Source organism: Haemaphysalis longicornis, unplaced genomic scaffold, assembly GCF_048455015.1.
Source record: "Haemaphysalis longicornis isolate Haplotype H1 unplaced genomic scaffold, Haemaphysalis longicornis Haplotype H1 scaffold_4, whole genome shotgun sequence".
NCBI classification, from domain to species: domain Eukaryota; kingdom Metazoa; phylum Arthropoda; class Arachnida; order Ixodida; family Ixodidae; genus Haemaphysalis; species Haemaphysalis longicornis.
Window position 1 is genome coordinate 164,083,616 of NW_027526361.1, and position 23,695 is coordinate 164,107,310.

Below are 23,695 nucleotides of genomic sequence, written 5' to 3' on the forward strand. Positions count from 1 at the left end.
AAATCAGGAGCGCCGTGCTTTGTTCGAGGATCAGTCGCGGACGCTTCAGGCGCCATGGAGGTAGCCTTGAAGTTGCGTAACTGCGTAGTAGCGCTAAATATAAATTTCGCGATGCAAAAACGAAACCAAAACTGTTGTAAACTGTTTGCGAATGGTCCTGGGGTAAGTACAACTACCACAGTACTTAGAACAACGTGCGCAAAGGCAATAAAACTGCCTAAAATCATAAAGTAGCTTTGCAACCAGGCACTGCTTGGCATTTTCAGCCGATTTCTGGGATTATTACTGTCAGAGCGCGAACCTGACGATTGAAAATCGTTTGCTAGTTCCCCATTCACGCCCTGATAGCAACAAACAAGCGCTGGTGCAGAGTAATTACGAGTTGCACGCATTCTTCGTCGGTAGCCATGACGCGCGATTACCACGCACCTTTTCCACACCCAGGTGATTCAAAAGCGTGTCAAAAATCACGTTTCCGTTGCAAAAATGGAAACAAAACTGATTTTGAAAGACCATTTTCTTATCTAACTCCGAACATCTTTACTTGTTCGAGAAACGCCTGGAACGCTATGAAAAGGTGCTCCCAAAAGTATTGATCGAATTGATCGATTTTGATAGGCGCGGTAGCGAAAGAGTTAAAGCGCTCACCCTTGCGCAAACGTCGCCAGTCCCGCCACACTTCCCTACTCCCGAGTACGGCGCCCTATCTTCGTCAGAAAACTAGGCAGCACAACTCCCGGATGCTATGCTGCCTTTTAGACCTGCTTTTAAAATCGCCCACCTACGCTTTCTGGCGCGGACACATTTCTAGCCCTGCGTGTCGTTGGTGCACCTGTTACTGCTTTAATCGGTACAGGTGCACATTTTTTCCTCCTATTTTCCTTTCATTTTGATTACCCGAAAGACTTTTGCGGACATTACATAGGGGGGAACAACAGATTTGCACAATGCACTCTGAACCGCAAAGTACATTCAGTAAAGTTGTTAAGAAAACGATACGCAAAAAATTACAATAAACAGGTAAATACGCGAGGAAAACCCGTAGAAGTAGCAAAACAAGACTAAACGCTAAAACTCTGATTATTCGAACAAATTCCAAACTGAAGACAGTGGATAGTTCCAACCAAAAATAGGACCTATGCGGGAGTAATTTTTTTTTATTACACGCACTGGAACAGTTCAACAACTTCGTTGGTAAATTCTTCGTGTTTAGTAATGATGGCTTTACGCGCTGGGAGGGCATTCCATTCACTAATGGCTAACGGGAGCACAGAAAGGCGGTTGTAGGTCGGTACGCGAAAAATCAGACTATACTTTGGGCGCCCTGCACGTGCGGAAATATGTCGCCCTGGTGTTATTCTTGAGGCACTGAAATTGTTAGGCTGGTGGTAGAGAATATGAAAAAATATAAGCCGGGCAATTCTGCGTCTTGTTTGTAGATATTGAAGAGCCGAGATTTCCTTGAGGGCCGAAGCCCCATAGGAGCTGGTGCTGTTGGCGTTTCCTGTCGTCGTCGTCGTCATCGTAATCGTCGTCGTAATCGTCGTTTTATGTAGTTACGGTACTAAAACACCGGGAAACGCATTTACGCCTCGCGCTAGTACGTAACTCGTACTAAAAACCACCGGGACACCATTTACGCCTCGCGCTAGAGAGCTTCGTGCTTCAAAGACTTTTAAAGAAAAGCGGTATACCTCCACCCCCAACGGTTCAATCTCTGTTGGCAACAACGCCAAAGCACCAAGATTACACTCATACACTGCACGCTTCGCTCTTCCCAGGATTTCACGGTTGTGGAGAGGGCGCGGGAATTTTTATCAACGAGATGCTTGAATGAGGTGAGTGATATGAACCGGACGCTCTCGTTTTGCAGAGATTCTATTTTTGGGGCTACTACGATTGATAAGGATCCCAGATAATTCCAGTGTATTCAAGTTTTGGTGTGATGAGGGAGGTAAATGCGAGCAGCTTGGTGTCTCTATTGGCTTTACGTAACGAGGGACGAATAAAACCAAGTTTCTTGAAGGAATCACCAAAATCGAAGCAATACGCGCTTTCAAAGAGAGGTTGTTCGTGAGGCGGACTCCAAAGTACAGTAAAACCCAGTTGTAACGGAACGGATATAACGAAGCAATCGTAGTTCCCATAGACGTCCACGTATTTAACACCTCGATTTAATGAAGCGGAAAATTTTGAGCACTTCTTATAACGAACCTTTTTCTCCACAATGAGCGTTGACGCACCATTTTCGTACCAGTCCTGTCAATGCCTTAAAGCGCGCGATGGTTTATGTCGCATCATGGACACTAGCGCAACTTGCGCCAACACCAGCCCGCTAAAGTCGCTGCAAGCGCCTGGCAACACGAGCGAGGGCGCCAGTCTCACGGGCGACCGGTAGGGTTCCTGGATGTTCCTCTTGGTACCCCACCGGTATTTAGCAGACCTGAAGCGCCGCTTCCTTGGCGCTCGCAATGACGGCGAGGATGGACTCGAAATCGCGCGTACAGAAGAAAAGGCGCTCCATCGCCTGAAGAAAACGCGGCAAAAATTTACCAAAGAACAAAGTGAGCAGCCAGCTCATGTGATGTCGAATGACCATGAATGATCCGTGTGGCGTGAATAAAGTAACGATTCTTTGCCGTTATTTTTTCGCTTGTTTTCCTTGTTTTCGTGGGATGCTGTCACTTTCAGTAATAGGTACATCCTCTCGTGCATGTAAATTATCGGTAGAAATGGACATTGGCTGTAACGAATTAATCATCATCATCATCACCAGCCTTTCTACGCCCACTGCAGAGCAAAGGCCTCTCGCATTAATCTCCAATTATCCCGGTGCTGTGCTAACTGCGACCAATTTAGCGCAGCAAACTTCTTGATCTCATCTGCCCATCTAGGTTTCTGCCCACCGTAACGAAGAAGTGGTTACAAGGAAACAATTACGATCGCCCCTTCAACTTTGTTATAATGAGGGTTTACTGCATATAAACAAATTGTCAGGTTAAGCAATAGCGCTATTCAGTGTATAACCCAATGAAACGACTTCATTGCGCGTAGTGAAACGCCTAAGTATAGTTTTTTTTAACATAATGTTCATTTGCCAGTCAGCACACCACTTTTTCAATCTGCACCATTCAGATTGAAGTTTAGCACAATCATAATGGTTCAATACACGCGGATAAATTACGCAATGGTCAGATAATTACCCAAGAAAAGAATTAATACCAGCACAGATGTCATTTATGTCAATTAAGAAGAGTGTGGGACCAAGCACAGATCCCTGAAGTATTCATGATTCCACAAGCTGAATTGAAGCCTATATCATATATAATAACTGCCTGTTGTCTGTAACGGAGATATTCCTTAGACCACCTAATAGCGTTGCTTTCTGTTTTACGTTTTTTCATTCGAAGGAGGAGATTATGGGGTACACAATCGAATGATTTTTAAAAATCCCTGTAAATGGCATCCGTATGTTGAAGTTGATGCAGGGAGTCATGAATAATACTTCTAAGTATAAACAGTTCGGTTTCAGAAGAGCGCCTTCGCTGAAACCCATGTTGATTCGGGTATCAAATGTTACAATTTGTCGCGTATTTCATTATGCGGGACGACAGGATGTGGTTAAGAAGCTTGCACACAACGGAAGAGAAGGAGAATGGCCTACAGTTGTAGTATATTCAATTTTATCTACTGATTTGAATATTGGTACCGCTTACGCCAGTTTCCAACCACCAGGAATTACGTCTGTGTCCAAAAACTGCTGAAGACAACGACAAGGATTAGTGTGGAGTACTATTTCGTAATTATTAGTAGTCTAGTGCTGATGTCATCAGGACCGCGACTTGAAGACCTTTGCAATCGCTCGATTGCTTTTATAAGAGCATCGGAGGTAACCAGAATACAAAGTATGTTGTGCTAAAGACTAGTTGCCGTAGGCCCTGGACTCTCGAAAGGAAATAAAGTATTATCTCTCTCTCTCTCTCTCTCTCTCTCTCTCTTGCCCACAAAAAACACTGCAAAAAAGGGTTGAAGGACTTTACCACCCCTTAACGATTCGAGTCTGATTCAGGGACAAGCTGGGGTGTTTCTTTTGAAGGTAATGGAGAAAACATTTTCCGAAATTTTGAATGGTTGGTTTTCATACCGTTTGCAAATCGACATTCAAGAATCTGTCTTTGGCTTCGATAAGTTTCTTGCACACTTTAGCATAATCAAGATAATCAGTCCGGTCCTTGTCTCTTTTGCTGCGCCTGGCCTTGGCGTACAAGCGTTTGTTTTTACGCAAACATCGGTTCATATGTCTAGAAAACGAAGGCCTATCAGTACTTTTAAAAAGGCGTTTTTAGATGCGAAGCATCCCATGGTCGGGGCTATGTCCCTCCCTTCTCGTCGTCGTTGTTGCAACGTCCACACCCCCACTGCGCATGCTCGGCTTGCTGAACGCCCGGTCCCTTCTATCGGTCCTGGAGCGACAGTGTCGCCGGGGTCTTCCTGACCCCGCACGAGACGAGCACGCTTCACGCGCCTTCGACGTTTCATCGTCGTCGGCAGCAGCGTGCGTCGGCGAGTCTCGGCGGTCCGTGATTACAAGCAGCCCACAACCATCCGGGGAACGTGCATCGACCTCATCTTCAGCAAGCTTAGGGTTCTTCCACTACAACAGCCCTTGACTTTACATTTCACTGACCATAAGGCGGTCATAATCAAAGCGGAACGCCAACCACAGCTCGTCATCTCCTACGTTGAACATGATGATGATAATGATCAAATAAAGACAAGCTCATACCACGTACAACGTCTCTCTCTCTCTCTCTCGCTTTAATGCCTCTACACTCTAACACCCCCCCCCCCCCTCCAATAAAATTACACCATCTTCCCGTAGGGGAACCCTGAGTAGTATGCAAAACAGCTATGGGGTCAACGCAATTTCCCATTTCGTAGTTCCGGTAAGTGAAAAGTGTGTTAGTTGCCGTGGAAACCAAACGGAAGGTAGCTACGTACCTACCCCTCACGGAAATGATGATGATAATGATTATTAAAGACAAACTCATACTACGTACAACGTCTCTCTCTCTCTCTCTTTAATGCCTCTCCACTCTAACTCCAATAAAATAACACCATCTTCCCGTAGGAGAACCCTGAGTAGTATGCGAAACAGCCATGGGGTCAACGCAATTCCCCATTTCGTAGTTCCGGCAAGTGAAAAGTGTGGTAGTTACCATTGAAACAAGACGGTAAATATAATAGTAGCTACGTATCTCAACCTCACGGAAACGACCAACTGAAAACTAATGGGCACTTGAATCGACCCCATGCCTGCTTCGCATACTACTCAGGGTTCCCCTACGGGAAGATGGTGTAATTTTTGGGGGGCCATATCTGTCCCGTACCGTTCGCAGCTTATCTCGGACCAGCGACCAGTCTTCACGGACCGAACTCATTTTGTATGATTGCTACAATGACGTTAGGAACCGTTTTGGGTCTGCGTTTATGCCCTCGAAATTTCTTTCAGCAAAGTCGTGCACAATTTCCTTCCGGGGTGACTTTGTTTTCGTAGCTCACCTAAACAATGTGATGGTCGCTGATACATTATAGTAGATGCACATCGGCTCTATCAGGATGTGTAGTTAGAATAAGGTCAAGGACGTCATGTTGACTGAAATGAGCTATCCCATCGCCGTCGCTTACGAAAATCCTCACGCCTCCCCCATCCGGTCTTCTGAGAGTCGCCCATGGCGGGATAACCTGTCGTGCCCTCATCGATGTTGATTTCCTCCCCGACCACGCTGCCTTAATCGATTGCGCCTGCTACAGGTAACAAACTTCCGCACCCGCTTCGTACCACGGGCGCGTTCAATTGGCCCTACCTTCTGCAAACCTCATCTCCGCGGTACTGGATGGTGATTACATTGTTTTGCCACATACCTGCGTGCTGCTCGTCTGCGACGGGACTCTTCTGTTCTCGGCCTTAACGGTTTCTTAGAATCGCGTAAGACTCCTGCGTCTGAACTTTAGAGTTTTTACCCCACTTGAGTGAAGAATGGCGCTTGCCCTGCTTCCCCCTTGCACGAATGGGAACGTTCCGCCATGGCCCTTGACACAGGTGACGATGACAAACAACCTTGCGACACCAGTACTTTGCAACACCTGCCGAGATTATTTCACCGGACCTTTTCACATCCCAAGCTCATGAGCTCCCTGTCTCCTTGCGCACGGTTTGGGATACTTTTTACTTCAATAGCTGCACTGCAAACCAGACATCCGTTGGGACGGATTATAGAAACGCCGATGCGAGCCCTCTACGCCGACACCCATATCATGTGCATCAGGCCGAACGGAGTGTCATTCAGGGGAAGTAGACCAATGTACACAAGAAATTTTATTGAACCCTCCCTTATTGAACCCTCCTCTAGCCCATGGGTGCTACCCATCATTTTGGTACACAGGAATATATATATATATATATATATATATACAGCGAATGAGAAAATGGGATAAGACAGAAAATAAGGGTTGGCAGTCAAGAAAACCTCGGAAAGCAAAGGGGAGCTTTTGGTGGAACATAGAAAGAGATGAAGAATTTTTTTAGTCGAAAAGAAAGTGGTGAAAAAATTCCCGCTGGGTGGTATCCGAACCGACGAACTCCAGAATACCAGTCTGGTGCAGTGACCACTACGCTACCGGCGGGGCTGTTTCCCCACCACTTTCTCGGGTATTTATGTTAAGGTATTTTTAGCTTCCTGCACTTGGGTGTGGTAGCCAGCGCCACTCCGACTACTCGGGGTGAAGGGGACCTTCTTTTTAAAAAAAACCCGGGCCGTGACTCGAGTGTCTACGCCATGTCGAGAGTGGTCGACCAGCGTTGAACCCTTTTAAGCTCCCTTGGGCACCAAGACTGCCAGAACAGAGGCCCTCGCTAAGCATGTACCGAATCAGAAAATGGGAAAAGATGGGCTCCGTGAAATAAGACAGAAAATAAGGGTTGGCAGTCAAGAAAACCTCGGAAAGCAAAGGGGAGGTTGTGGTGGGTCATAGAAAGAGATGAAGAATTTTTTTAGTCGAAAAGAAAGTGGTGAAAAAATGCCCGCTGGGTGGGATCCGAACCCACGACCTCCTGGCTACCACCCCCAAGTGCAGGAAACAAAATTACCTTAACATAAATACCCGAGAATGTGCTGGGGAAACAGCCCCGCCGGTAGCGTAGTGGTTATCGCACCAGACCGGTATTCTGGAGGTCGTGGTTTCGGATCCCACCCGGCGGGCATTTTTTCACCACTTTCTTTTCGACTCAAAAAATTCTTCATCTCTTTCTATGACCAACCACAACCTCCCCTTTGCTTTCCGAGGGTTTCTTGACTGCCAACCCCCATTTTCTATATATATATATATATGTATATATATATATATATATATATATATATATATATATATATATATATATATATATATATATATATATATATATATATATATATATATATATATATATATTGTTACGAGGCAGATGCGGACTATTTACACGCTGTGCTTAAAAGCGATCTATTCTCAAAGAATGAGGCGTATGGTCCGAAGCCGAGGATACCAGCGTAGCTCGAGTCAGTCTGTCTCTGCGCGACCTCTTCGTCTTCGCTTCGGCTTGCCTTGCGCGACCCACTGATGCGGCACGTACCCATAGATGAAATGTACGATGGATTGACCACCAGGTGATCCAGTGCATTTCCTTGTGAAATATCAAGGGGGCCATGACATGACCCCCCTTCGGCGGAGAAGCGCCGTCTCGGTGCTTATTGAAATCGAGGGTCAGGGAACAGGTGGGGCCGCTGAGTAATACGCCTTGAGGCGGCCGACGTGGACGAGTTGTGCTGATGGGTCAAGTGACGGTGAGGAAGGAGCGGCGGGAACAATTTCGTACGTCACTTGTGTGACCATACGCGTAATCCGATAGGGGACTTTGAAGCGAGGCAGCAGTTTCTCGGAGGGACCAATGCGGCGGCAAGGGTTGCTGACAAGAACCAAGGAGCCCGGCGTAAAGTGGGCGGTGCGGTGTTGCTCGTCATAGCGGTGTTTCTGAGAGGACTGGGAAGCCGCGAGCTTGACACGGGCAACCTGGCGGGCGACATCAGCGTGAGCGACAGCATCGCGGGTATATTCGGTAGCCAGAGGTGTCGCATCAGGAAGTAGGGTATCTAAGGGAAGAGTGTGTTCACGGCCGCAGAGAAGAAAGTATGGTGAATAACCGGCGGTGTCATGGCGGGACGAGTTGTATGCGAATGTAACATACGGCAAAGTGACGTCCCAATCCAGATGGTCCGCGGAAACGTACATCGCGAGCATGTCGGTGATGGTCTTGTTAAGCCTTTCCGTCAAGCCATTAGTCTGCAGATGGTAGGCGGTGGTCATCTTGTGCTTCGTGTGGCAAGAGCGGAGGAGGTCGTCAACAACCCGAGACAGGAAGTACCGGCCACGGTCGGTAAGGAGCTGACGGGGAGCACCGTGTTGTAGGATGACGTTGTGAAGCAAGGAATCGGCAACGTCGGTGCGCAGGAAGCTAAAAATACCTTAACATAAATACCCGAGAAAGTGGTGGGGAAACAGCCCCGCCGGTAGCGTAGTGGTCACTGCACCAGACTGGTATTCTGGAGGTCGTCGGTTCGGATACCACCCAGCGGGAATTTTTTCACCACTTTCTTTCTGACTCAAAAAATTCTGCATGTGTTTCTATGACCTACCGCATTCCCGCCTATGCTTTCCGAGGTTTTCTTGACTGGCAACCCTTATTCTGTCGTCCTAATTCACCTAGCCCCTCATTTCCCATTTCTGATTCGCTATATATATATATATAAATATATATATAAATATATATATATATATATATAAATATATATATATATATATATATATAGTATCGAACCGAAAAAAATACTGGTTCGGTTACGGTTCGGGTTCGGGTGAAATAATGTCGTTCCGGTTCAGTTCCGGTTCGACAAAATCACGTGCCGAACCGGTTCGCGAACCGGTTCGGGAGCTTGAACCGGTTCGCGAACCGGTTCGATGAGTTGAATTGTCACTGAAATTAGAAAGAAAAACATTTAGTAGTTTAAAGCGACAGTAAAATCAAAACACAAACAAAAATTCAAACTTCTGCTGTTCTCCAAGGGCAGTGGAGCAATTGCAAAGCAAACTTTAAATAATCACGAGATATTAGAAAAACAGATGAAGTGGTGATGATTTACCACCTACTTTCTCGTCCAGACTTTATGTTGTCCTAGCGACTATTCATAAAGCCACCATCAAGAGATATGACGGTGGGATATATTTTCTGCCCTTTCATTTTTTGTTGAAATAGCAATCGTCGCTATGGAATCGCCCATCACGTTAACCTTGAAGCCTTAAATTTAGGTCTGCGTACTGGCGTGTTCAAATATCAGCGCTTAATACCAATGGCGCACATTTTTTTTTATATTTGTAACAAAACAGAAAAATCCTACTACAGGCACATAAATACTACCAATGAATTAGATCATTTGATCACGCTGAATAATTTGTTAGCTGTCACCCTATCGAATGTGTTAGCCACACTTTTGTTAAAAGTAAGCTTTAGTTAACGCTCAGTCACTGCATTATTCCTCTGACCACTGCAATTCCTTTTGCAAAAACTATACTGGATGTGTGCATTACAATCAGTATGTCATCGTACCGCCTGACCCCCGGCCATCGTTCCGTGTGCTACATTGCGTAATCTTATAACAGATTATGCTGTTACAAAATGAAAGGGAAATTTGACGCGCGGAGCACGAGAAGAACTTTTTTGGGTGGGCGCTCTTTAATTCGTCCACCGCCGTACTCCCCTCTGACCCGCCGCGGTGGCTCAGTGGCTAAGGCGCTGCTGAGCGCGAGGTCGCGGGTTCGATTCCCGGCCGAGGCGGCCGCTTTTCTGATGGAGGCGAAAAGCAAAACGCCCGTGTGTACGTAATTTCGGCGCACGTTAAAGATCCCCAGGTGGTCAAAATTAATCCGAAGCCCTCCACTACGGCGCACCTCATCGCCTGTGCTGGGTCGGCGCGTTAAACCCCACAATCAAATCAAATCAGTACTCCCCTCCGGAACGAGTAGCAGTAGAAGTAATGTAGCGAGTTAAGCAGTCAGTACAAGTGCACCTTCAAAAACAAAGCAGATCTGAAAGAGACAAAACTGCAGAACAAGCAGAAAAGATGATCGCTCGGCGAATGGGACAGTGTGAGGTACCGGCCTTCCCTTCTGCACGTGTCATCTGCTTTATTACTGTTTCTGCTTCCAAGACAAGGTCGAGGACTGCAGTTTCTTGCCAAGAGATTAAGTGCGCACCTTAACAGTTTTCCCTGACATATCTGTTGTTATTTGTACTTGTAAAAAAGCGGAGCTTGTCCACTGTACGGTCCTGAAAAGCGGTCGTGGGTAAGGGACATCGAAGCCACTTGTGGTCAGCAGCAAGCGGTTTAGCCACTGAGCAGCTCCTGCGGTCACACTTGTCAAATATTACAATTTGGAGGTGTCGGACCTTTTAAACGAATTATGAAATGGAAAAAGTTTGCACACATCGGGCTTTCGCTGCTGCGCACTGGAGCACTCCTGCAGCCTGATTGCTCCACTAAAGTTGCAGCTAGGGAAGGGCAAAGTCGTTTTATATCCCCTGCAAGCTGCGGAGAATGACATTTCGTTTGGTCAGCTTCCACTACGCTCGCGCTTCCAGCCGCAACATACCATTGCTACATTGGTGCTCATTCATTCCCCTTGTTGTTACATAGAACGTGATAGTGTTCAATTGTCTGGAGGGGAAAGTGCGCGAGCAGTTACGAAGTTGATGGTACGTGAAAGAAAAAAAGGCCTGAATTGCATTGACTGTGCAATGTCAACAACAGAGGGTCGAACCGTTTCGGCATGAACCGGTAACCGTTATTTCTTTTTTCGGTTCAGTTCCGGTTCTAGTTCAGCGTGCTCAAAAAATAACTGTTCGGGTTCGGGTTCAGTTCCGGTTTTCGGTTTGGTTCGGTTCCGGTTCGACACCCTGATATATATTGTTACAGTGACGCTCAGGCGTTGAGGGGTGAGCTGAGGGTTTATTTAAAAAAACCTGGGTGAGGACCGTCGCCGAGCGTCGTGTCTGAGCCCTGGATACGCGAAAAAGCACCTCGTTCGTCTTTTCGTCGCCCCGCCGTTTTCGCCGGCGGGATTGGCCTGTGACATAGTCAATGCCATCTACTGTGCACAAAAGTCAACAAGTTATGTAGCGTTACATTTCCCCCCTCCGCAGACGAAACCCGCCGGGTGAGTCACTCAGTAGCACGAGGGTGATAAATCTTTAGCCGGGCGACGTGCACATGTTGGGTCTTGCTGGACCGGTGACCATGTGTTGTGAGGCGCGAAATGACGTAGGTCACGTCGCTTACACGGTCGAGAATAACGAATGGGTCAGTGTAACGCGACAAAAACTTGCTACACAGTCCGCGTTTCCTAAAGGGAGTCGATAACCACACCAAATCACCTTTACAGAATGATACACTGCGGTGGCGAACGTCGTATCTCTGTTTAAACCGGGACTGTGATGCAAGGGTGCGCAGGCGAGCTAATTGGCGGGACTCTTCGGCCAGGCACAGAGTCTTGGCAACTGACCCCTCATCGTGCAACGACAATAGCAGGATAGTGTCCAGAGGAGTGCGAGGATTGCGTGCATAGACGAGGTAGAAGGGACTGTAGCCGGTTGTTTCGTGCTTGGCCGTGTTGTACGCGTAAGTTATGAAAGGCAATACTTCATCCCAGTTTGTGGTCTGATGCCACGTACATTGAAATCATGTTGAGAAGTGTCCGATTCGTGCGTTCAACAAGTCCGTTGGTCTGCGGATGATATGGTGTAGCATGGCGAAACTGTGAGGTGCAAAGGCGAAGTAGCTCCTCTACAACATCCGCAATTAATTGGCGGCCACGATCACTAATAAGCACGCGCGGAGCGCCATGCCTCAGAATCATAAAATTTAGCAGGGACATCAAAACCGAGGCTGTTGGTACAGCCGCAGTTTCTGCGTAACGCGTCAGGTGGTCCACGCAGACGATAACCCAGCGGTTTCCGGCTTGCGTCCATGGAAGTGGGCCAACGAAATCAATCCCGACTTTCTCAAATGGAGTAGTGGGTGGATGCACAGGATGGAGGAGGCCGGGCGGTGTGGTTGCAGGACGCTTGTAGCGCTGACACTCCACACAACTGGCCACGTATTTTTCAGTCGTGCGCCGCATGTTGGGCCAGTAAAAGCGTTCTTGTACGCGGTGTAATGTGCGAGCGAAGCCAAGGTGCCCAGACGTCATGTCATCATGCATAGCACGAAGTACGCAAGGGCGCAGCCGCTCGGGTACAACGAGAAGGAACCGCGCTCCAGTCGCATTGTAGTTTGCTTTGTAGAGCAGACCATCCCGAATAGAAAAGCGGTTGGGATGGGTGCAGTCACGAGCAGTGGCGAAGAAGGACGCTAGCTTGGGGTCACCTTCCTGTTCTCGCCGGAAGGTTTCTGTGTCAGGGAATGTCTCAACGACTGCTGCAAGATAGTCGTCGAAATTGTCAGCGTCGCAGGCGGTAGATGAAACTGGGAGCCGGGAAAGGCAGTCAGCGTCGGTGTGTCGGCGGCCGCTTTTGTAAGAAACAACGAAATCATATTCTTGGAGCTAGCGGGCGAGCCGTCCAGATGGATCACGTAGTCCAACGAGCCAACATAAGGAGTGGTGGTCGGTAACAATTGTAAAAGGCCCTCCATATATGTAAGGGCGAAACTTATGCACAGCAAAGATGACAGCCAAACATTCTTGCTCAGTCACTGTATAATTTTTCTCAGGTTTGTTGAGGGTGCGGCTGGCGTAGGCGATCACATGCTCAGTGCCGTGAAGTCTCTGCACAAGGACTGCTCCGATTCCGATGCCGCTGGCGTCCGTATGCACTTCTGTAGGAGCAGCCGGATCGAAATGGCGTAGTATTGGCCCCGACGTGAGAAGAAATTTCAATTGAGAAAAGGAGGCTTCGCACTCAGATGACCAGTAAAAAGAAGCATTTTTGCGTAACAGAGAAGACAGGGGAGAAGCGAGCTTTGCAAAGTTTGGTACAAACCGACGAAAGTAGGAGCATAGCCCCAGGAAACTTCGTAGGTGGCGCACAGACTTTGGCTGCTTAAACTGACTCACGGCTTCAATCTTTTGTGGATCAGGTCTAACGCCATCTTTGTCGACTAGATGCCCCAACACTAAGGTCTGGCGCTCGCCGAAGCGGCATTTTTTTTAAGTTAGCACAAGGCCGGCTTTTTCCAGGCAGTTCAGGACCATGTCAAAGCGGCTGTTTTGCTCTTCAAAAGTGCGTCCAAAAATGACTACGTCGTCGAGGTAGCACAGACAAATCTCCCACTTTAAACCGCGCAAAATTGTGTCCATGAACCTTTCAAATGTAGCTGGGGCGTTACAAAGGCCAAACGGCATGACGTTAAACTCAAATAGCCTGTCAGGAGTCACAAAAGCCGTCTTCTCTTTGTGGGCCGGATCCATCGGAATTTGCCAGTAACCAGATCTTAAGTCAACTGACGAAAAGTAAGAGGCGGAGTGCAAACAGTCAATGACATCATTTATGCGAGGAAGAGGGTACACGTCCTTTGTAATTGCGTTCAGGCATCTGTAGTCAACACAGAATCGCCAGGAACCATCCTTCTTCTTCACCAGGATTACCGGCGCTGCCCAAGGGCTAGCTGATTCCTGTACCACCCCCTTGTGTAACATCTCGTTGACCTGGTCTGCGATGACCTTCCTCTCTCCAGGAGAAACCCGATACGGTTTTTGCCGGAGCGGGCGGGCGGTTCCGGTGTCTATGCTGTGGCGCGTGCGAGAAGGCGGGATTTCGGTCTTGTTGCCGGGGCTGGTGGACAAGTCAAACACTGTCGCATGCCTTGAAAGGACATGGGCTAACGCCTCCCTCTCGGCAGAAGGAAGACCTTTGTTTATCATCTTCAAAGGCTGTTCGTCACGCGTAGCGCAGTCACCCTTGGAATCGCAAGTTTCGTCACTCACTGTTGCAAGGGGTACTCTGGTATCCTTTTCAAATAGCGCAAGCTTCATCCCCAGCGGCGGAACGGTACTAGCTGCTGAGCAGTTAACTGCGCATATGGAACTGCGCCCACCGTGCACGGAAATCGAACAGTGCGGCAACAAAACATCCTTCTTGACGCAGTTTGGCAGAATGGGCTCAACAATTGCACAAAAGGAAGGATCCACAGCACCGCAGGCCATGACAGGTACGAAGGACGCCAATAGGGGAGGTAGAATAATGTCTTCCGAAACAACCAGAGCGTGTTCTCTCGAACGTGAAGATTCTTCGGCAAGTGCAGATTAAAGAACACTGCTTACACAGAGTTCGCTAGTCGCACAATCTAACTTAGCACCACATTCTTCCAAGAAGTCAATACCGAGAATAACTTCGTGTGTAGACTTCTGAAGTACCGCAAATTCTGCTTTGAAGCTTTTGCCCCCTAATGACACATCCACTGTACAAGTACCAAGGGGTCACAACGTTTCACCACCAACGCCTCGAAATGTGGCACTGCGATCCCAGCTGAATATTACTTTAGTCCCAAGGCTGTCTTTAAATGCCTCACTCATCACAGAAACTGTTGCCCCAGTGTCAACCAAAGCCATCGTCGGCACACCATCAATTAAAACTTCAATCTTCTTTTTGACCATGTAAACGGGCAGAGGTATATTTCGTAAAGGCTGTCCGGCGACCTCACCTCTATCGGCCGCGCCGGCTGGTTTCCCGGCGGTGGCGACATTGGACGGCGCCGAGGTGATGGAGACTGGCGCTGGCGTAGAGGCGGTGGAGTCAAACTTCTGTCCGAAGCGGGGGAGCCATTGCGTGGACCGGTCGGCTGGTCGTTACGTGTTGACGACAGTGGTGGATACCATCGAGTGCCAGGGTTGAGGTTATTGGGCCGAGGAAACGTGAACGTGGGATCGTCGTTGGGTCCTTGGCGCCGACAGCGACAAAACCGCGAAATATGGCCGACTAGTCCACATCGATAGCAGGTGGGTGGTTCGCGACGAGGATCCTGCTTACCAGGCGAGAATGGCCTTGGAAAACTCGAGCGATGGTGCTCTTCCGGGTAGTAGACGCCCTGTGTACGATGGGAATCACGAAGAAAATCTTCCCGTGGCTGGTAGTGGGGCGCCATAGTGTACACGCCCCTTCGCTGGTAGTCGTCCACGTCACCAACGTTGACCGACGGCCGTGAGGAGCCAAAATGTGTTGTTGAATGGCAACAAGTAGATGACGCATCGCAGATGAAGCTTCCGTCGCGAGAGGGTGTCCAGCAACGAGTTACGTCTCCATGCTGCAGGAGCTCCTCGCTAACGATTTGTCGGATAGTCGCAGAGAGGTCGGCAGACGAGCTGACGTCCACGCTGGCCAGCGTTGTGACGTTGGCCAGTCGGCCAAACTTGGGTGTAATCCGACGCGCCTTCAAAGTTTCAAACGTACGGCAGTGGCGAATCACATCGGTGACCGTATTCAAGTTGTCCTTGCCGATAAGGAAATTATATACGTCTTCTGCAATCCCTTTGAGGACATGCCCAACTCTGTCATCTTCTGGCATGCTGGCGTCAACGATCCGGCACAGCTTGAGGATTTCCTCAATGTAAGTTGTACATGTTTCCCCGGGCACTTGCGCCCTCTGGAGAAGCGTCTGCTCGGCCCTCTTCTTCTTCGCTATCGAGTCACCAAATCTCTTCCTAATTTCTTCAACAAACCGTTCCCATGTGGTCAACGCTACCTCGTGGTTTTCAAACCACGTCAGTGCTGTCTCGCCCAAGTAGATTTCGACGTTCGCGCGTTGGGCCACAGCGTCCCAGCGGTTATATTTACTCACTCTTTCATAATGAGCGAGCCATTCATCCACGTCTTCTCCGGCCTTCCCTGAAAATGACCGGGGTTCCCGATGGGGCTGCCAGCTGCCCGTCGGTGGTTTCTGGGAACTGCCTGCAGGCGGAGTCATCGTTTCTTGGAAGGGCGGGAGGCCAGCAATGCGACGGCTTCGGCGCAGATCCAGGGACTCTGTTGTCCGCGGCGTCGTACCCAGCACCTCCACCAAAAACTGTTACGGTGACGCTGATGCCTTGAGGGGTGAGCTGAGGGTTTATTTAAAAAAACCTGGGTCAGGACCGTCGCCGAGCGTCGTGTCCGAGCCCTGGATACGCGAAAAAGCACCTCGTTCGTCTCTTCGTCGCCCCGCCGTTTTCGCCGGCGGGTTTGGCCTGTGACATAGTCAATGCCATCTACTGTGCACAAAATTCAACAAGTTATGTAGCGTTACAATATATATATATATATATATATATATATATATATATATATATATATATATATATATATATATATATATATATATATATACAGGGTATCAAAGGGTGATCAAAGTTAAGTCGACAGGGTTTTTGTTTAAATTGGCGCTTAGATTTCCGTGAAGACCACCTCTGGAGTGAGGTTATGCGCCCATAAGGGCACATAAATAGGACGTAATTATTGATGTAAGTGGCTTTTTACTAAACTTGATTAATTAATAGAGGCTGCAGTAACTAGGCATGTTTGTATTGGAAAGTTAGACGCAATCGTGTTTCTACGCAGTTTCAATTGCCAGAATTCTTCTAGTGCATCCGTAGTCCGAGATATCAAACGGCGAAGTTTAATTGCCGTTCGCATGATTACGCTTGCTAGAAGTCAAGACCGGCGCATAGCTCCTGCCTTTTGTTCTGTGTTTCGATAGCGTTTCCGAGTACTGCAGATTGCGATAACACCAGCCAAGAATGAATGGGTGCCAGTTATCACTTTTTCCTTTGTCTCCACCCACTTTGTCGTACTAAACACTGTGCACAGCCGGCACGTCACAGAAGGGAGGAGCTTTGCGCCGGTGCAGACTGTCTTGCATGCGTAATCATGCGAACGGCAATTAAACTTCTCCGTTTGGTATCTCAGACTACGGATGCACTGGAAGAATTCTGTCAATTGAAACTGCGTGGAAATGCCTGGTTACTCTAGCCACTGAAAAGGTAATTAATGAATTTTAGTTAATTAACCCTCCGAAATTAATAATTACCTCCTATTTATGTGTCCCCCTGGGTGCTTAACCACACTGCAGAGGTCATCTTCGCGTAAATCTAAGAGCGTATTTTTAAAATAACCTGTCGACTTAACTTTGATCACCCTGTATGTATCTGTGCGTGTGTGCGTATTGTCAGTAGGCGACATTTCGTCTTCTTTTGTTCTTGTTTCGTCATCGTTGTTAGGCTCTGCAAACGTTTCGACATTCACCTGCCTGCATGGAACTGTACAGCATAGCCTTCAAAGCGAACTACGCCAACTACACTTGTGTCTAGCCTTTTCTTCCTCAATGTCGTGCTCCGCCGCATATACTAACAATAAAAAATGTCTCTGAAGATTACTGTAAACACCATTGTGACCGACTGGTTCGAATGAGTCAAGTAAAAGAGACACCAAGGTATTGGCGAAATCCCCGCTCGTTCTTGGCAGAGCAAGTGAGTTCTCCGAGCAGAGTGCATGCAATGAGGCCGCCCTGTTGGCGCGGGAAGTATCGTAAACAAGGAAGCCCGTGCCAACCTCACGGGCCTAGCGGATGCGAGCAGTCGGAAAGAAGACCGATAGACAGGAGGGGAAAGAAGCGCTTCCGGAGCCCACGGGGTTGTTCATAACAATGAAGCGGCCGCCGTTATCGGCGGTCAAGCTTTCAGGGAAATGGGAGCGCCAGAGGCGGCGAGGAATCGAGCCCCCCAGAAGGCCGGCCCATCGCACAAATCGCCTTGCATGGCAATCGCCTCCCACAACTCGCTCCGAGAAAAGAGAAAACAGGAGCACAGCTGACCAGCAAAACGGGGCCTCGCGGAGGGAGCGCTGTGCGGACGGACAGCGCGCGTAAATCAATTTGACGCAAAGAATTAGGATCGGCAACACTCTCTTCGCCTGTCTGCCGTGAGCAGGACGGTCGCCCAGGCAACGGCGTAAACAAAGCAGCCACAAGCGTTACAAAAATCTTCCGGAGGTCCCTCGTCCGCCGACTCGGCTTCGAGTCAGCGGGGACCAAAACTGTGCCGAGAAAGCAGGCAGAGGAAAAAAAAAATAAAGCCCTGCCGCGCCGACGTTGCACAAAACGGAGATCTATGTTCGGTCCGGCTAGCCGAATGTCTGCGTCTTGTTTTGGATCGTTTCTGCCGTGGGAGAAGTATACTAGCAGCGGGGATGGGCCGACGTCCGGCAGAGCTGCCCCACTTCCTTCCTTGTTCTCTGATGGGCCAGGGTTACCTTCTCGGGCCTCTAAATGGACTTGTTTTTGAGGCGGCTGGTTCGGCGTGCGTTATTATTGAAGCAGCACGTACGGCCATCAGTCTAACCGCCTTCCGCAGGCGGAAAAGTAAACGGCCGTTTGCCTCTGGCGGCGGCCTTCTTCCAACTTCGCAGCGAAGTTATTTGGTGGTCCGTGAGTATTTAGTTTCTGCGTCACTGTCGCTGATCTTGTTTTATGCGAGTGTGTATCAATCGTCGTTCCAAAAAAAATGCTCCCCGTCAATTCGGATTCCCCTACTGATATCTCCCGTTCTTGCACAAGGTGCCAGAGACTCGTTTGAAGAAAGTGGGGCGCGGTGAGTACAAGGGACAGGCACCAAGCACAGCCATTCAGATTACAGCTGAGTTCAGCTTGGTCGGCTGCAGACTACACTCAAGGTGGCAAGAAGGGACTGTGGAAATCCCAGAGTGAACTTCAGTTCCCCAAGGTTAGCACAGGGTCTAGCATGCCGCCTAAAATACAGAGAAAGTATTTCGATAGCCCTATACTGGGCACTTAAAATCCTTCATTTTCTTCAGTGCGAAACACTGTCTTTGCACAGCGAATAAAGCAACGCGCTGAACGCGCGTTGAACGCGCTGAGGTACCTTACATATCTTACAAGATATTTTAACAGACAAAAATTACCAAAACATCAGCTTTCCCTTCACATTGCAGGTCCGTCACGAATGTTGTTCTCAGACCACTAACGCTAATTTTGATTCGGCGGGAATGCAAATGCTTTGTCAAGCTCCCCGTTTCTTTGAAAGTAACTGTGGTGTAAGATACGCTGTTCGGGAATACCTCAAAAAGTGGGAGGGCATTACCTTTCCGAAAAGTACACCGTTACTGCGTCCAATAAGACGGGACTGGCTACAGGCAACGCAAAAATAACATGTGATACGTAAACTACAACGCGGCTTACCGGACTAGGATGGCCATCCACAGCTCGTTTGCTTTTCTCCCTTCTTCCCCATATTCTGTATTTCAATAAACGTTTTCATCAATACGTAAACTACAGGCCGTTATGAAAATGCTTGGGGTGCCTAAGAAGTGAGTCATTCTTCCGACGCATATATGAAAGCCAACACAAAGAGCAGAAAAATAACTAAACACAACTACATGACTGCCACGTTTCAAAAATTTCCTACCTGCGAATCTGGAGCTCGCAGCAGTTTTAAATGCAGAGCATTTCTTTAACTCACGATGTCACCCGTTCTAGGCGTCCGTAGTAGTCCGCATCGCTCGCAGGTGCGCCCTCTCCCCCGCTCCTCCTCGCCTACTCTCCGCTCGCATCCCGCGCTCTCTCCGCGGTCGGTTCGCGCCCAACAGGTGGGGGCGCGCGCGTCGCGGGATCAACAACATCTGTGGTTCAGCGACCACAAGGCCGTCGTCCTCGGTGTCGTGCAACAACACCAACAGCAGCAGCAAGAACAAGAGCAACTTCAACAATGACGTCTCCCATCGACTCCCTCGAATGGGGGGACTAACGCAACCAGAGGCATCTAGACGTCGACGACGCAACAACAACAGCCAGAGAAGAAAAGAGAGAGAAGAGAAGAGAATAATAATAATCATACCCACCTGCTAATAAATGATGTCACGTGACCACGTAATTACGTCTCCTCATTTAATTACAATATAACAACCAACAGCAACAAGTGCAACAACATTAACGTAACGCAAACTACTTAACGTGGTGCGCCCCCGGAAATGCTCTGCATTTGATCGTGCCCCTCGCGAGGGGGATGTTTTACAAAGGCTGTCAAAAAATCAAAACATAAAAGCCAAATAAACTTGAATATAGTTTTGCAATAGTGCGAGCTGTGCCGAGATGTCCGGAAGACGGGTCGTCGTGGTACGCTTCCAAAATTTCGTCACGAAAGTTTGCGGGGACGACAAGTAGATAATTCGTTCCCGTTCCGGGGCTGAAATTCTTCTTCACGAGGACGGAGTTTTTTGCAATGCTGCAGCAACAATTCAGTAGAGTTTGGATGCATGCAAAAAGGTTTCAACTTTCATCTTGAAGCCTTCAATGGTGCGAGAAGCTGCTGAATGTTCATGCCGCCACAACTGCTGCTCAATACTGAAAATACAGCTGGCTATCTGAAAAGTTGTCGCTGACGAACATGGTGCTTTGGTCGATGTATTTAAATGTCTTGACAGATATCTGGGTCACATGTTTACACTCCGCAAACATGTGACCCAGACGTCACTGTGAACCAATAATTCAAATGCTTTGTTTTATTCTTCGACAAAAAGAAAGGGGAGAGGGCGGAAGAACTATGCGCACTTGCACCTTTGCAAATCCTGCGTTCCCCTTTGCAGTTTCATACAGTACTGACACCACCTCATCAGTGGAAACGCCGTGCCGGGCGTATATCTCCAGTGCGTCTATTGTTCCACTGACGGTGCCACTGCATCTTGCTGCCTCTCTCGCTTTGCGAGCAGCTGCAGCCCTGTCCCGTGGCTGTTAATTCTAACGACTTCTGCGTCGCTCGGGCTTTCAGGCTCCTCAACGACATCCCCGTGCATAAACCATGCGATACTGTTTCTAGTCGCGAGAACCTTGAATCAGTTGTGCGTGTGCGTGTGCGTGTGTGTGCGTGTGAGAGAGAGAGTGTGTGAGTGTCTGCGCGCGCGCCCGCCAGGGCGCGCGTGTGCGTGCGTGCGTGCGTGCGTGCTCGCGAGCATGCGTGCGGGACTATTACTCACTCTTTACGCTAGTTTGGCTCCGTCGAACTCTCGCTTGTAGCTTTTGTTAACTGTACTTTTTATGGTTAGCGTATAAAATTGTCCTTATGTCCCGCCCTGCATAAATGTTCGTCATCCTTGTCTGTCAGACCGCGTCCCAATCTCTTGCTCCTGGCTTCAACTACCGCCTCATATGAGATCTTCCCAACCTCAACATCATCACACCCGACATAATGGCTGCTAGTTCTCTAAGTCTGTTGGCCACAGTTTACCGTGCTTTTCTAACGCAGGATCCACAGCCAAAAAACCCAGCTCCAGATTTGATTATCGAGCTGTAAGGGAAGGAAACCCAAGTAAACGTGCCGCCACGGACCAGGCGGTTTGTCTATTGAACTGCCGACTCACGCAATTCGCAAGCGTTTGGTTAAAACCAGCCGTCGCCACCAGGGCTGTTCACCTAAGGACCCTAGCATAAGCGATATACAGCCAGTTCGAAGGAAATAAATACTAAGCGCATGCACATTGACATCCGTGCGCATTGAAAAACCCGCAGATTAAATTCCCTCAGTGTGTCTTACGCGAGCGTGCGGGTTTGTAAATGGAGCGGCGCAACTTTCTAAAGATGTGGTGATCTGGATGGACGCCTGCAGCGGAACGAGCAAGCAGCTCGCCACACAATGTACAGAGCCATGACCCGTCTCCTCCTCAACTCCGGGACTGCTTAACGCCAAGCGGAACTCCGGACATCAACTGAAACCTCCACCTCCACCCTTTCTCCGGAACCTCACTGTTCATGTGAGGGCAGGACACCGTGATATGGCTTACATTTTAATCGCATTCGCACCATAATTCACGTTCCCACTATTTCTGCCAAGACGATGACTGAACCTCAAGTACGAAGCAATCTGAAGGTCTAAATTATCGATGATCATTAGTACATGCGAGTACACAGACCAGTGAGACGTCTACGTGGCGTCGACTCGGAAGTATACGGCCGCGAAGTCCCATCTCACTGCTATTACAAATTTCTCGGGACACTTTAACCTTCTACCGTGGTTTGAAGGCGAAATCCAGGCGATATATTATCAGGGTTCCTTTATGCATACGTCCACAAGTCGAGACAGCTGCCACGCTATCTACGGTAGTTAATTCATCTTAATCAGTTTCATTCCATCTTCATTCATTATATTTCATCATAGCGCTCTTAATCCCGGCGTAATTTACCTTAATTTATGTTAATCAACTGCGATCCACCCTAATCCCTACCTTAATGTATCCTAATTTGTTCTAATAACCTTAATTCCACATTACAATCATTACTATCAACTACTAATAAATCATTATGCTATCCTATATTATTTTAGTCTACCTTGATACAGTATAATTCATCCCAATAACATTGAGTTCACCTTATTAATCATTACTCCAAAATAGTAATCAATCATTATTCCATCCTATATCAATTTAATTCCCCTTAATACAGTATAATTAATCTTGGTCCACCCTAGTCAATTTCAGTCCACCTTATTACCACCTAACGAATCATTACTATCTTCTCCTAATCAATTTTTACTCAACTTTGGCAATTGTTGGTCATCTCTAAACACAGCTGACGCGTTGGTTTGCTTGAGGCCTTCCTTGGTTCCCTTAGCTATTTGCATCATTCGTTCCCAGCTATTCGGTTTGGGTTATGTGAGGTAAACCTTCCAATAAGACATATAAGGGTTTTGCCTTAATTATGCCGCAAATGTGACCGAGAAAGATCAGCTGCAAATGTATACATTTGAAAAAATGAGCCATTCCAGTGTGTGAAGGTGGATAACCAGTGAACCTGAGGCGGCACCGACTTTTAAACAAAGGCATAAACTCTCGCCCGAAGTCCTGCGGCGACTTTATTCTCGACGTCATTCAGTCTCGGTAGATGGTCGAGCTTCGTGGTGGAGAACCGAGGCACAGAATTTTATGCAGACACTACACGGTTCTCGCACAGCTGCAAATGTTCGGCGTCCCCGGCGTCCGTGACTTCGGACAGACGCGGCCTACAAATTACGATGAGAGAGAAGTGAAATTCGAAACGAATAACTGTAACCTTGACGTGCGCAGCGAAATACAAGCAAGCGCGAGCGAGGGAACGAACAAAGGAACGAACGCACGCGCCAGCGAGCGAGCGAGCATACGAACCAACGAACGAGCGAGCGAGCGAGCGAGCGAACGAATGAACGAGAGAGCGAGCGAGCCAGCGAACGAACGAACGAACGAACGAACGAACGAACGAACGAACGAACGAACGAACGAACGAACGAGCAAACGAACGAACGAACGAACGAACGAGCGAACGAACGAACGAGCGAGCGAGCGAACGAACGAACGAACGAACGAAGTGAACTGAGCCGAACCTAACCGATGGACGGACTGACTGACGAAGTGACAAACGAACGAAGGAACGAACGAAGGAATGAACGAACGAGCGAGCGGAGATACGGATACCTCAAGTGTCCGCACCACCGCGAGAACCTGGGAGGATATGCGTATTTTCGCTGTAAAATGTTTTAAATGCAGATCATTTCTTTAACTCACATGTAGCGTCCGCCGTGCGTCCGCAACAGCTCAGCGCGC

At 48.4% G+C, this 23,695-nt stretch overlaps 1 protein-coding gene across 1 annotated transcript in view; it reads right to left on the reverse strand.

The window, feature by feature from the left end:
* Positions 1-16,046, reverse strand: part of LOC144180083 (uncharacterized) — a 61,564-nt gene extending 45,518 nt beyond the window's left edge. The window contains exon 1 of the mRNA XM_077708491.1: positions 15,113-16,046. Coding sequence (XP_077564617.1) covers positions 15,113-16,046 — 934 coding nt within the window. The remainder of the gene's footprint in view (positions 1-15,112) is intronic.
* Positions 16,047-23,695: the final 7,649 nt, after the last annotated feature.